Raw genomic sequence first — 12952 nt, forward strand, 5'->3', positions numbered from 1 at the left:
ACAGTAAGTTCCAAATTGTTTTTTAGAATTATTGGACCAGTGCACAACTCTACTAACAATACATTTAGTATAACCTGTGAAATAGAAACTTTATGATTTACTTTAATTTTTAGTGAGTTAGAACATTTTTTTTTCCATTTGACTTTGGATTGCTTAGATTTCTTTTGTACTTAGCTGGTAACTGTTTACCTCCAGGAGATGAAAGTACTTTTACTTTTGCACATTTTCTTTAGAGTATAAGCACAGTAAAAGATAGTGAAAATGTTGTGGCAGGGAAATACAGCTTGAAATTTTATTTTGTCAAGCTTAAACATTAATTCCACTTTGTGTCAGATGATAACCATTGCTGTCACAAAATCCTACCCTGTCAAAATTACTTTTTGTCCCAAGTAATTTACTGTAAATAACAGTAAAAAAAAATCATAATCTGATTAATATCATTGCAGTGGTTGAAAAACTTCATTTCCTAAGAATTACTTGCCTACTTTGCCAAGCACTGATTGTATTAAGTGCTAGGGATACAAATATAGAATCCCGCCCTCAAGGGAATGTTCATGGGAACTAAAGGAAGCCACATATTTAGGGAGAGTAGGAGCCAGGGTGTTTGGTTTGAAAAGTTAAAGGGTTTGATTATGGTTAATAGGGCTAGTACATAGAGGAGAAAGAAGCCTTGGGAGTAAAATAAACTTGAAGTGGCCTAGATAGAGTGGATTCTGAAGTACTCATCATTCGGGACAGGTAAGGCTGAAGATGGGAGTACTTGAACTGAAGCTTTTAAGTCCTCAACGTCAGTATCTCAGATTCAGGCAACAACAAAGACTGTTGAGAAAGAAAGGATTCTAGGATTAGATATAAAAGTGAGAGTTTAGTTTTAGGAACTTAATTTTCTTCTAAATAAGGTGGACCTTGAACTAGCCTAGGAAGGATGGGTTTGATTGTAGGTCATTCTGTTGGAGAGACTGGGATGAGCAAAATAGTGAGTATTATTACAGTTTGAATAAAGAATGGATTAGTCAGAATGAGGCAGAGTGGGTAGTAAATGATAATTTGGGAAGATGGGCCCTGAATGTCAAGGTAAATATTTATATCTTGAAGGGAAAAGGTAACTATTGAAGATTTTGATCAGAGCAGTGACTTGAATATTTGAAAAGGAGAGACTGGAGGCATGAAGACTAGTTAGTTATTAAGACGCTATTGTGATAGTATAGGATTGGGAAGAAACATGCTTAGACTAGTGGAAAAGATGAATACCTTAGAGGAATGAAGAAATAAATAGGATTTGGTATGTGGTAGCAAGGAAGATGAGATTTAAAAATTTCTTAGAAGATTTTCCAACTTGGCTGAATAAGATGAACAAGAATAAAGAAGTCAGATTATTTCAACAAGGACTAATTGTTGTAGGAACTGGAAATGAAAAAGAAAAACTTTAAGGGACATAGAAAACATTACTAATTAGGATGATAATGGGTAGTAATTAGGGTTTCACAGTAGAGATGCTTTCCATGATATTGAGGCAGGAAGAGAAGAGAGAGAGAGGGATAGCAGTTGAGTTTTCTGAGGGATAAATAGAAAGTCAAGAGTAATGGTTTTTTTCTTTCGGCAAACAACATGACTGATTTGTAAAAATGCTTTTGCCTTGAAGAAAAAAAAATTTAATATATCCCTGTTTGAATTTGGGGAAAGATTAGATGACTGGATTATTTTGGTTTAGGGTCCCACTCACTATACAGTAATCAAAAATTGCAACCTCACAGTTATTATCAATTCATTTTCCATTTGTCATCCCCCTCCTTTATATCTCCTCCCCATTCCCCATTCATTGGTTATGTCTTGCCAATTCTAATTCACATTCCTGTGTATCCATTACCACCACCATAGTTACTTCATCACATTCCCATTGGACTATTGTGATAGTTTTCTTTCTTCTTTCTTTCTTTCTTTCTTTCTTTCTTTCTTTCTTCAGGATAGTTTTCTTAGCAAAGTGAGATTTGTAAAGCACAGGTCTATTATGGTGCTTCCTTGCTCAGAGACTTTGTGTTATCTCTAGGATGATAAAATTCTCCAATCTAGATTTTTATTACACCATTCTTCTAAACTTAAGTTCCAGCCGGAGCAGCCTATTTGAGTTTAGAGTCTGTTTTGCTTCTTTTTATATTCTCTGGGCTTGGCACAGTACTTGACATATGGCAAAGTGCTTTGCATTTCGTCTTGACAACCCTATGAGTTTCCCTCATCTGCCACCACCGCCGGCCCTCCCCCCCAACCCCCTTTGGGGCTTCCTTGGGTTAATTGAATAATATTTCCTTCTGTTAGTTGTATTTTTGTTTATTTGGTGCAGTTCTTAACTATTTTGAAGTCTTAAGGGGGAACTGGGTTTAGACAGAATTTCAGACACTTGCCAGAAGATGAATTCAGATGTAGGTGAGTCAGTTCACCTCTCTAGTGAGCTTACATTTTCATAGCTAAAAGGAGATATTTGGACTAGATGATGTTGAAGATCTCTTTCAGCTCTCAAGTTGTGATTTTAGAAGTCCTGAAATTGTGTCCTCAGAAGTTTGAGACTTGCCTAAACATAGTGACACATATCATTATGTGCTATATACTAGAGGCATTTTAGAAGTCACATAATCCAACAGTCATTTTATGGACTTAGTTTTAGGGATCTCAGTATGTGGTAGATCCTAGATTAGAACTGATCTCTTTATCATCACTCTTATTCCTCTGTCAAAGTTAAGCAAAATTGAAAAAATGATATCTGAAATTGCCTGGAAAATTAAGAGAAAAATGTGTTTGATCATTTCTTCATGATTAAGATTTGGTGTATATTGCTGCCTTTTAATGTTTTATCCGAGTCATTATGTATCTATTCTTGTTTGTGATTATTTCACTGCATCCTGATTCATTTTCATCTGATGTTAGATTTAGAGCTGGCAGGAAGATTAGATGCCTTCTAATGTTATCAAATGTAATAATATCAAACATTAGGTAATAGTCTTTATTTTTTTCTTTATCTCTGTATCCATTACACAGTAAATGCTTCATGTGAGTCTGCAGTTTCTTTTGTTTTCTTTTATTAGTTGTTTCAACTAATAACTCCTAGATGATTTTATGAAATGAGAGTAAAACTGGGGTCCTCTTAAATTCTTTTGCCCCTTAACTGGGATCAACCTATCTGGAGTCAACAGTGCTGTAGGAAAGTATTGGAAATTGGCCTTGCTAACATGGCACTTGTGTTCTAGCCTGGAAATCACGAAAAAGACAAGTATAAGTATCTAGCTTCTAAATAGACTGGATGCTAAAAATTTTAAATTATTAGCCAAGTCAACAAGTGCTTATTTAGTGTCTATTATATACCTAGCACTGTGGCTAAGCACTGGTAATTACGGACAGAAACAATCCTCTTCCCTTCAAGGAAGTAGCTCACAGTCAAATGGAGGAGACAACTATATATATAAAACAAGTTATGTATGGAACAAATTGGAGATACTCTTAAAGGAAAGGCAATAAGGAGGATCAGAAATTACCTTAAAAAGCCCACAGAAACTTAATTTGAAATTCTGTACTTTTGAAGCAAAAAAGAGCATAATGCCTTTAAATACTTAATCACCGTTTAAAAACTAGGAAGTTAATAGTGCAGTGGGTTAAAAAGGTTTTTTGGAATGCTAGTTCTTATAGAGTCATTTGATTTAGAAAAGGAAGAGATAAATGAATTTTGAAGGATACTTTCGAAGAACTTCAGTTCTTATTTAGCAGTATTCGATAATTGAGAAGTACTTTAGTTACAAGAAATGGTATTAATAGTAAATTATCTTTGACTTCCTCAGAATAATTTTTTATCTGGTAGGTTATATATCTCTGGATCAGTTTGTATGTACACCAGATATTTATTGAACAACTATTTTGTGCTAGGTACAGACTGATTTTAACGTGTAAAATTAACAGTTTTGGAGTGTTTGAAATTGATAAGTTAAACAGCAGGTTTAGGAATTTCATTAAATTTTAATTTCCTTAAAAGCAGAGACCTTGGCTTTAGAACCCCCCCACCACCACCATTTATTTATTTATTTATTTTTGGGTGTTGAAATTTTCCCCTAAACTCGCTTCCCTCCTCCCACAGAAGGCAGTCTGTTAGTCTTTACATTGTTTAAAAAAAAAGAGAATGTCTTAAACATATTTCATCAATCTTGTCACAAGGCATGGTGTTTCATCTTGCATGATCTTGATGCCTGTTTGGAAAAAATTGTCTAATTTAATGTACTCTAGATCCTAATAATAAAATGGCAATGCTGATATGTGATGGTAATACTGTTATTATGAACAATACATTTCAAATTATTTTAATTTTTTTAATTTTAATACTATATTGTTTTAAGATACTAATTGAGAATTGGTTGTATTCTAACTTAAGAAAACTATGGGTTTAGATTCAGGCAAATAGAGTAGTAGTATAAGATTTGTTCACACTTGTCTATGAGCATTTTATAAATAGTGAAAGAAATACTTGAAATTAGAAGACTGTCATTCATATCTTCCCTTATGCCCTTAATTGCTAAAGTGATTGGGCAAATCAACCTTTTACAGTCTGTTTTCTGACATGTAAATTGGGTTTTGTTTTGTTTTTAATTTTTTTTACATTTTACAAAAACATTTTTTCCCCTCCTTTATATGGTGGTTGTGAAGCAGTGGTTGCTTTGCAAACACTTTCATGCTAAATAAATGTAAGTAGTTGGTAGAAGAGAAACCCAGGTTTTCTTGTGTTCTTTATATCTTGCCTCCCTCTCTATCAAATGAGATATTTTTAAAATGAAAGATGATTTTCCTAATAATAATAAATGAACTTTCACCTTTACAGTTAGGTGGAAAATTTTAGATAATTTTTATATCTTTATTTACAGGTGGTATGGTCAAGAAAAAGACTATAATGTTCTAGTCATGGATCTTCTTGGACCGAGTCTTGAAGACCTCTTCAATTTCTGTTCCCGCAGGTTCACAATGAAAACAGTACTTATGTTAGCTGACCAGGTATGTAAAGTTAAAGAATTTTTCTTAGCTATTGAGGAATAGAAATGGCCTCCTTTACACTTGGAAAAGGAGTACTAATTCTACCCTCTTGGTACTTAAACTCCTAAGAGAATGTGACCTTCCTCAAGCAAGATATTGTAGAAGGATGATTGTCTTTGATATCAAATAATGAAATGATATCCAGGAAAATTTGTTTACTCTTAAGTATAAGTACTGTGATCTCTTTGAGCTAGGTGTGATCATTACCACTTGTAGATGAATGGTAAATCCCAGAGAGTAAAACTTGTCTAACCTAAAAAAAAAATTACAGATTCATAAGTACTAAATAAATAAAACTTGGGGAAAAATGTAGAAAATCAAGTGACATCACCATTTTATAATGGAAGTGCAAAGAGGATTTAAACTTGCCCAGTTACAAAGCTAATAAAAAGGGGGAAAGGAAGAGAGCAAGCATTCCTTAAATACTTACTATGAACTTTTGCAAGTATTCTTGTTTGATCAAAGTATGTGGCAAAAGACCAATGTCTTCTAATTCTGATACCAAATCAAGTACCTTTTCTGGTATAATCAGTTACCTTTCAGAGTTCTTAGGAACCTCTTAGAAGATCCAACAGTATTTTAATTTTGATCTGTCAGCAATCTTTTGGGAAATCAAGAATATAATTTGTACTTTAGAGACAATCCTAAGTAAAATGTTTTGATTTTTTTTTTATATTCCTTTATTGAAGATAAAAGCCATCATTTAAACTTATAGGTAAATTATATGTAATTTTAATTTTTCTACCAGTTGACTAATGTGCTGAAAATTTTACATTTTATGATCTAAATGTGATAGCATTGTGTTTAATAATTATTGAAATAAGAGTTTTTCCTCATTTTTAGCCTTAGTTTCAAGAGGATAACTATATCAAGTTTTAGGGATGAAGAGATAAATACCTAGAGGTTTTTTTTTAAAAGCAAAACACCCATTAGCCCCAATGAAAAACAGAAGCTGAAGGTATACCCTTCAAGAAATTCAGTAGTAAAATGAAGTTCTTGTTTTTTAATTCAATTCAGGAAACATTTATTGACAAGCTAAATTTCAGACTGTTAGGTCTTTGGGATATGAAAATAGAAATGAAAGCCCCAGGCTTCAATGAGCTTGTCTGCTACTAAGGCATACAGATCTACACCAGTAAGAACATAGAAATTTGAAGGTGGAGAGAGCATTAATAACTGGTGAAGCCTGGGGAAGGCCTTAGGTATGAGCTAGAAAATAGAATTGTACTTTGATTGGTAGGCTGAGGTAGAAGTGGGAGGGAATGTAGTTCAGATATGACTGACCACTTAGGCACAAGCATGGAAACTTGAGATGGAATGTCATACTGGGAATAGGCAGTATGACATTTTTGACTGTATTGGGAAAGTATATGAATGGAAAAAATAAAATGAGGCAGAAAACTACCATATTCCTATGTATCAGACGCTATCCTTTTTCCCTCCAAATATTTTTCTCTCTTTGGATTAAAAGGATATAAATGCCATTTTTATAATTCAAAAATTGTATATATATTGTATAATCCTTTAATGTTCTTATGAACTATTCATAGAAAAAGAGATTAGCCACTGGATCTAGTGACATACCAATGACGTATGTGTTTGGTCCCTTTATTTGTATAATTTTGTAAAATGCTGCCCTTATGACCTAAAGGGGTTGATGAAATGGGTGGTGGATGCAACTTATATTGCCTATAAACTGTTTGGTCAAATGAATTTGTTAAAACTCATTTCTTTTTTTTCCAGATGATCAGTAGAATTGAATTTGTGCATACAAAGAATTTTATACACAGAGACATTAAACCAGATAATTTCCTAATGGGTATTGGGCGTCACTGTAATAAGGTTAGTCCTGTGTTCTTTGCATGAAAGAACAAAGCATTAACATTCTAATCTCTGATAAAATTTCAGCTTAAATTCTTAGTACTTAAATTAGTCATTTGTAATTGCTAAATGAAGATTGTGCCACGAAGACCAAATCATCTAACTCCTCCTTACTTGTCAACTTTTGGTTGTTTTCCAACTTCTTTAGCCAAAGTTAGTTAGATCTCCATATAGAAATGTTCAGCCTCAAAGTTCAAATGCTAATCTCCTGCATTGTTTTACTTTTGAATTGCTGTGTCTACCATTCATGTATTATAATAGTGGAAGTCCCCATATATTTTTGTTGGATTTCCTGACATAAGTGTTTGTGCCAGCATTAGAGCTACTGACCTGCCTGTCATCAAGGCACTAAACTTTGCTGACTGAGCATGATTGGTAATCAGAATTATTTAACCTCTGAATCTGTGGCTATGAAAGTGCCACCCTTGAGCCTATTTCAAAGGTAAATGACAATTTTATTTATACATTATACTTGCCCAAATGCTAAGTTGGGAGGACTTTTTATTTTTAAGAAAATTTAGAAAAGTGAAATTATATGTTATAAAACCACTTTCATACTTTTGAAAGTTCTGAGAGGTGTTGAATTTATGTGGTGCGTGGGTCTTAGTTAGTGATGCATGATTGCAGTCAAAAACTGTATAATCATATGAAATTTTCTCTTCAATGATTAGTTTTGTTGAGTGAATTGCTTAATTTACCGATTCAATGTTCAGCTCGGGCAGACAGGCAGCATTGGCAATGCACTAAGCATGCTGTGTTCTGATAGAAATTCTCAACTACAGGACAACTGTACACATTATTTTTTTTTAAATTGGAAGCAAGATTCCCATTGTTTTGTAGAGCCATCACAATGTTTGGTATTTTTAAGCTCTAGCTGCAAATGTTTACCTTTGTTTGCCTGTATGAATGCCAACTTGGAGCATTAGACATGGAATTGGTTGCTATTGTTTGAGATGGTAGTGTTGGTCTGTAGTTTTAGAGAATTAGACTTTTTTGGTTGAACTGAGCTTTTAAGCAGTTATTCAGCAATCTACATGTAACTTGTTAAATCTTGCCCATTCCCAAGTTACATTTTTTTGACTTGTAGTTAGTTCTTTACTGCAAATTAGCCAGGGTCTTAAATTAAGTCCTGGGGAAAAATAATTTTAATGGTAACATTTTTGGCAATTTGTCAATTTTTCAATCTTTTCCCCTTATTTGGCTATTTCCCAGTCCTCTTCCCTTCATTTCTTTATCTCCATTAACTTGGCTTCTACCCTCTTAATACCTACTGTCTGCCCAGTCATGCTGGGTTGAGAAATACCTTGTTTTTATTTTAAATTGGAGTAATGGCCCAGAAAATGCTACTTAGTAGTTTAAGAAATCATTTTGTTAGTCACATAGATATAATAGGAAGCCCAAGTTACTCCAAGGATGTTTAAAAGTCTTGTGTCCTCTCATTTTGGAGTGACAGCCATAAAAAGGACAAGGATTTGTCTTAGACAGTTTTAGAGAGATTGAAGTAATCCTAAAGTATTTTGTTTAACTAGGAATCAAACAACAGATATTGCTCTCAAATTTTAGATTAAGAATTGATTCCTTTTAACAGCTTCCAAATGTATTTTATCTGTAGTGATTTTTTTTTTAGTGTTTTCTGTACTATAGTTAGTAATACCAGCTGAATAAAGATTAGATTCTGTGGTAATCTTGTTCCAGTAGATTTTTATTAATAGAAAAATTTGTATTTTTTTAAAAAAATGATTTTTAACCAAATTAAGGAGTGACTGCTCCTATAACTTTAATAGGTGAATTTGTTCACCTCTGCCAATAATCAGCCCTGCATGCTTATGAAAATAAACTTTAAGGTGACTAAATGCCTTCTACCTCTTCCTTACTGAAGATTTTTTCCCCCCATATGCTTTTTGTGGGGGAAGGGCAGTTTGTGATACAAAAGATTGCAAAAACTAAATTCTTTAAAAAAAAATAGAGCCAAATGTCTCCATTGCTATCCCTGTTTACAGCAGTGGCACTATATTCAGTGACACTTAAAATTAAATTTTTTCTAGGATTCAAATTTTTTTGAGCATGTGATTCTTCTCAATATTTGGAAATCTAAGAAACTCCAGTGCTTGGTGGAAGAAGGATGGCATTTGGCTACCCTTTTCTTTCTCTGATGCCTCGGTGTTGCCTGTCTGCGCCGGCCATTGTTGCAATGTAAGCAATCCTGTTTGATGCACTGCCACCCTCTATTGTCTGTTTAGTGTTTAGAATCTCCAGTGGGGAAGAGGAAAAGAAGCATGACTGTTAGTACTTCTCAGGACCCATCTTTCTCAGGATTAAACCAGGTCTGAAACTGTCTCCTATTCCAACCTCAACCCCAAATTCATGTGCTTTTTTTGGTTTTATTTTTTGTTTTGTTTGATTTCTGGAGAATGTAGACCTTGCTCAAGCACCTCTTACGTTGGCATTATTCAGACATACTTGGCAAACATGTAACGTTACTAAGATGTTTCCTTGTGGCTGTTGCTTAAACTATAAAGTTTAGAGAAAAGTATATGTAAATAGGATTAATTTTAAATACCTAACATCTATGTGAGAAAATGCTGTGTAGTTTTGGTATCAATAGAGTATTATTTGGGTTGAACTTATGAGTATAGCTCTATTTATTTTATTAAAATGGCAGTTAAAATAGTAGATCTTTAATGCATGGGGGAACAGAGCTAACCTTAGCTGCATCTGAATACTCTGTATCTGAAATTATTTCTGAAAACCCCCCTTGGGTCCCTTTTTTTCCTGATCTTAATGACTTTCAGGTAAGTAAATTTAATTTTCAGATCTTGGGCATTTGGTAAAAGATTGATTCTAGTTCTATATTCCTTTCTCTCTACTTAGGAACTAAATGACTGTTCAGTACACTAAATGTTTTGGAACCAGAAACCTTGGTAAAAAGTCCTACTACATTAGTCATCTCAGTGATAGTAGTAATTGAACTTTATATAATATTTTATGGCTGCAAAATATTTCATACCTTTAATTTGCTTGCTCCTCACAAGAGCCCCATATAGTACAATTATTGCCCTTATTTTTACAAGTGAGGAGCTGAGATTTAGGGAAGTGAAGTTTGATTTTCTTGGGAAAGGTCAGACAGCTAGTAAAGTAGTAGCACAGGGACTTAAACCTGGGTCTTTTGATTCTAAGTTCAGTGCTCTTTCTATCATACTCTACTGTCTCACATCTCAGTAATATATTTAGAACATTCGTAATCCTGTTAAATATGAGATGGTAAATCTGATAATTAAGATAAATCAAAAGTTCATTTAACTGATAGAATATGAGGTCATAGTCTTTTCTTGCATGTGCTACAAAATATATTTTCATTGTTTATTAAAATTGTGAAAATTAGGTGCCTCCATTTTTAGATTTTTTTCCCCCAAATAAAGAAAAAACAAATAATTAAAGGTTGAATGGCTTTCATATGTCATATGATCATGCATGTACTTTTTAAAGGCTGCTTGAGATTGTAAATATAAAGTCAACTCTTTTTAGCTGCGCTAATGAGGGAGAATGCTGCCCTCAGTATGCTCCCTTTTCTCCCCAACTAAATTTTTCCAGTTTAAAAAGGAATGGTAATAAGCTTTCAGTTAATATTTCGTTGTGTATTATACAAACTATAACTTGAATTCCCAAATTGAGATAATTTTGCCCCAAAATTTTTGGACCAACCTTTCCTTTGCATTCCTTTGTTACTGAATGATTAAGAATTAAAAATTGATATGAATTTTAACAAAACAAAAAACCATAGGACAAATACATTTACTTGGTGAAAAACCATAGATATTTTTTACAAATTGTTAGATATTTTTACAAATGTTGATTAAACAAATTTCCTCATTCATTAGCATAGATAATCAAGAGTTGGCTTAAATTTTTAGAGATTTTGCAGCATTTTTGCTTTTTTTAGTTAATTTGAAAATGTGCTTATATTTTCAGCTGTATGGGCAAGAGAGATGAAATTTAGGAGTAGCAGAAGATGAGATAGTTTAACCACATGTGGAAAAAATGACTACAAACAATTGAGTGGATCGTGTTATTTTCTTCTGTTTTATTAAAGTTTAAGAGAATGATTTTATTAAATGAAAAATTCATCTCACTGAATATTGTCATTTTTTTTTAATCAGGGACAACTTTTTGGAGTAGAAAGAACGTTCAAATTATTTATACAAATTTCCTCTGAATAGACAGTAGAAACACAGTTTTCATTATAAAGTACTGTAGTTCATATATAGTCATCAAAAGGCATCCTCTTTTTAAGACCCACCAGTGATGACTTATCTATCTCATTTACATGGGAATGTTTTTATTATATTGAATCTCAAGACTTTTCATCCTACCAAATTGTTTACTCTTTCAAAATATGTATGTATAGGTATTACGTTCTGGGATAACCACATTTGGTTTCTTGTAAACAGGTGAAATAGCATTGTCTGAAACATTCTGTTCTGTCTCATTGTTTAAATAGAAGTTATATTTCTGAGTGAAGGAGAGTAGGAGTTTGGTGAGGGGAGCTGAGATGGAGAACTTCATAAATGAGAGATGTTTAGATAGCTGAGTCAGTGGGTTTAGGGTAGGGATTGATTGGGGTTTTATTGTATCGAAGATACTATTTCAGAGTAGTCTTAGCAATTTGTGTGTGTCACATGTCTACACATATTTGTTTTGAAGCTTTTAAATTATGGAGACACGGTTTGTGGGATCCTTGTTCTCAACTTTTAAAAAAAATTTATTTAAGACATTGGGGTTAAGTGACTTGCCCAAGGTCACACAGTTAGGCAATTACTATGTGTCAAGAGTTCAGTTTTGAGCTCCTATCCTCCTGATTTCAAACTCTATAGGGCCAGTGCTCTATTCACTGAGCCAACTAGCTGCCCCGGTCTCACCTTTTAAGAAAGATCTAATATTGCATATAATCTCCTTAATATACTATATGTTTACACAAATATTCATTTTATTGTTACTAGTGAGGGAGAGTGTGAACTTGGATCTCAAAGAAAAGTTTAGAGAGAAGTCATAATTTATAAAGCTTTATAAATTTAAAAGGCTTTACCTTCACTTCAGATAATTTTTCTAGTTATTTTCCCGGTACAATTTTAGTACTCAAAATTAACCAAAAAAGCTTTAAATTTTCTTAATTTTTTTTAACTAATGAAGCTGGAGTTTAGTTATCTTAATGTGACAGTAGGCTAAAGGATAAACATGAGAAGTTTAGGAAGACTATATTTGTAGTAATAGAACTATTGTACTTAGTTTAGTTAGAAATGAAATTCATCTAATATACACTTACATATATATCATATAATGTATATGAAACTCAACTATAATATTTAAATATTGCTCTCCCTTTCATCCTTTCTCTTTGGAGGAAGGGAATTCTGACCTATTAGAATACTCCTGCTATATAGATTGCCTCCCATCAGGCCTGATGGACAACTCTGTTAGAGGCATGACTTGAACCCGGGTGGAATTTTCCTGATTCTGGGGCAGGGCCGACAATGTTTCTTGTTTGGTATACCAGAGTATCAAAGGGAGCAGCTATGTAAAATATTTTGACTCTGTAGACTTTTTTTTCTTAAGCTTCCTCATTCTCAATATATTTTTCAATATTGACCTTGTATTAGAGCCCATTTAAATTTTAATAATTGAAGTCGTTAAATATGAGACAGGCACTTGCAGTGTCATAAACATATTAGAAGGAGGAAGAACTTTAAGAACAATGAAATCCAATCCCATTATTTTGTAAGTAGAAATTCAAAGAGAAAATGATTCTTGATTATTTTTCATGCTTGAACTTGATTTTGCGACCTAAACTTAGAAATTAGAGTTATCATTTAACTTGTTTAAATATTTAATCTTCTGTCAATTTTCTTATAAAGAAAAATCTTTGGTGTCAAATGATTTTTATCTTATTTGGAAAGCTTTGAATGGTCAATTATATTTTAATAAAAATACCATTTGATGTATTTATAGTAATACA

General features: G+C 33.0%; 1 protein-coding gene across 5 annotated transcripts in view; it reads left to right on the top strand.

The window, feature by feature from the left end:
- Positions 1–12952, top strand: part of CSNK1A1 (casein kinase 1 alpha 1) — a 52701-nt gene that overhangs the window by 16237 nt on the left and 23512 nt on the right. For 4 of the 5 annotated variants that reach the window (XR_012473777.1, XR_012473778.1, XM_074212664.1 and 1 more), the window contains exons 3-5: positions 4896–5022; positions 6805–6903; positions 9183–9266. Coding sequence is in view for 2 of the 5 variants with exons in the window: in XM_074212664.1 (XP_074068765.1) it covers positions 4896–5022; positions 6805–6903; positions 9183–9266 (310 nt within the window). In the remaining 3 variants the exon portion in view is untranslated. The remainder of the gene's footprint in view (positions 1–4895; positions 5023–6804; positions 6904–9182; positions 9267–12952) is intronic. The other variant, XR_012473779.1, reaches the window with a different exon arrangement.

The sequence above is a fragment of the Macrotis lagotis genome, chromosome 1, assembly GCF_037893015.1.
Source record: "Macrotis lagotis isolate mMagLag1 chromosome 1, bilby.v1.9.chrom.fasta, whole genome shotgun sequence".
NCBI classification, from domain to species: domain Eukaryota; kingdom Metazoa; phylum Chordata; class Mammalia; order Peramelemorphia; family Peramelidae; genus Macrotis; species Macrotis lagotis.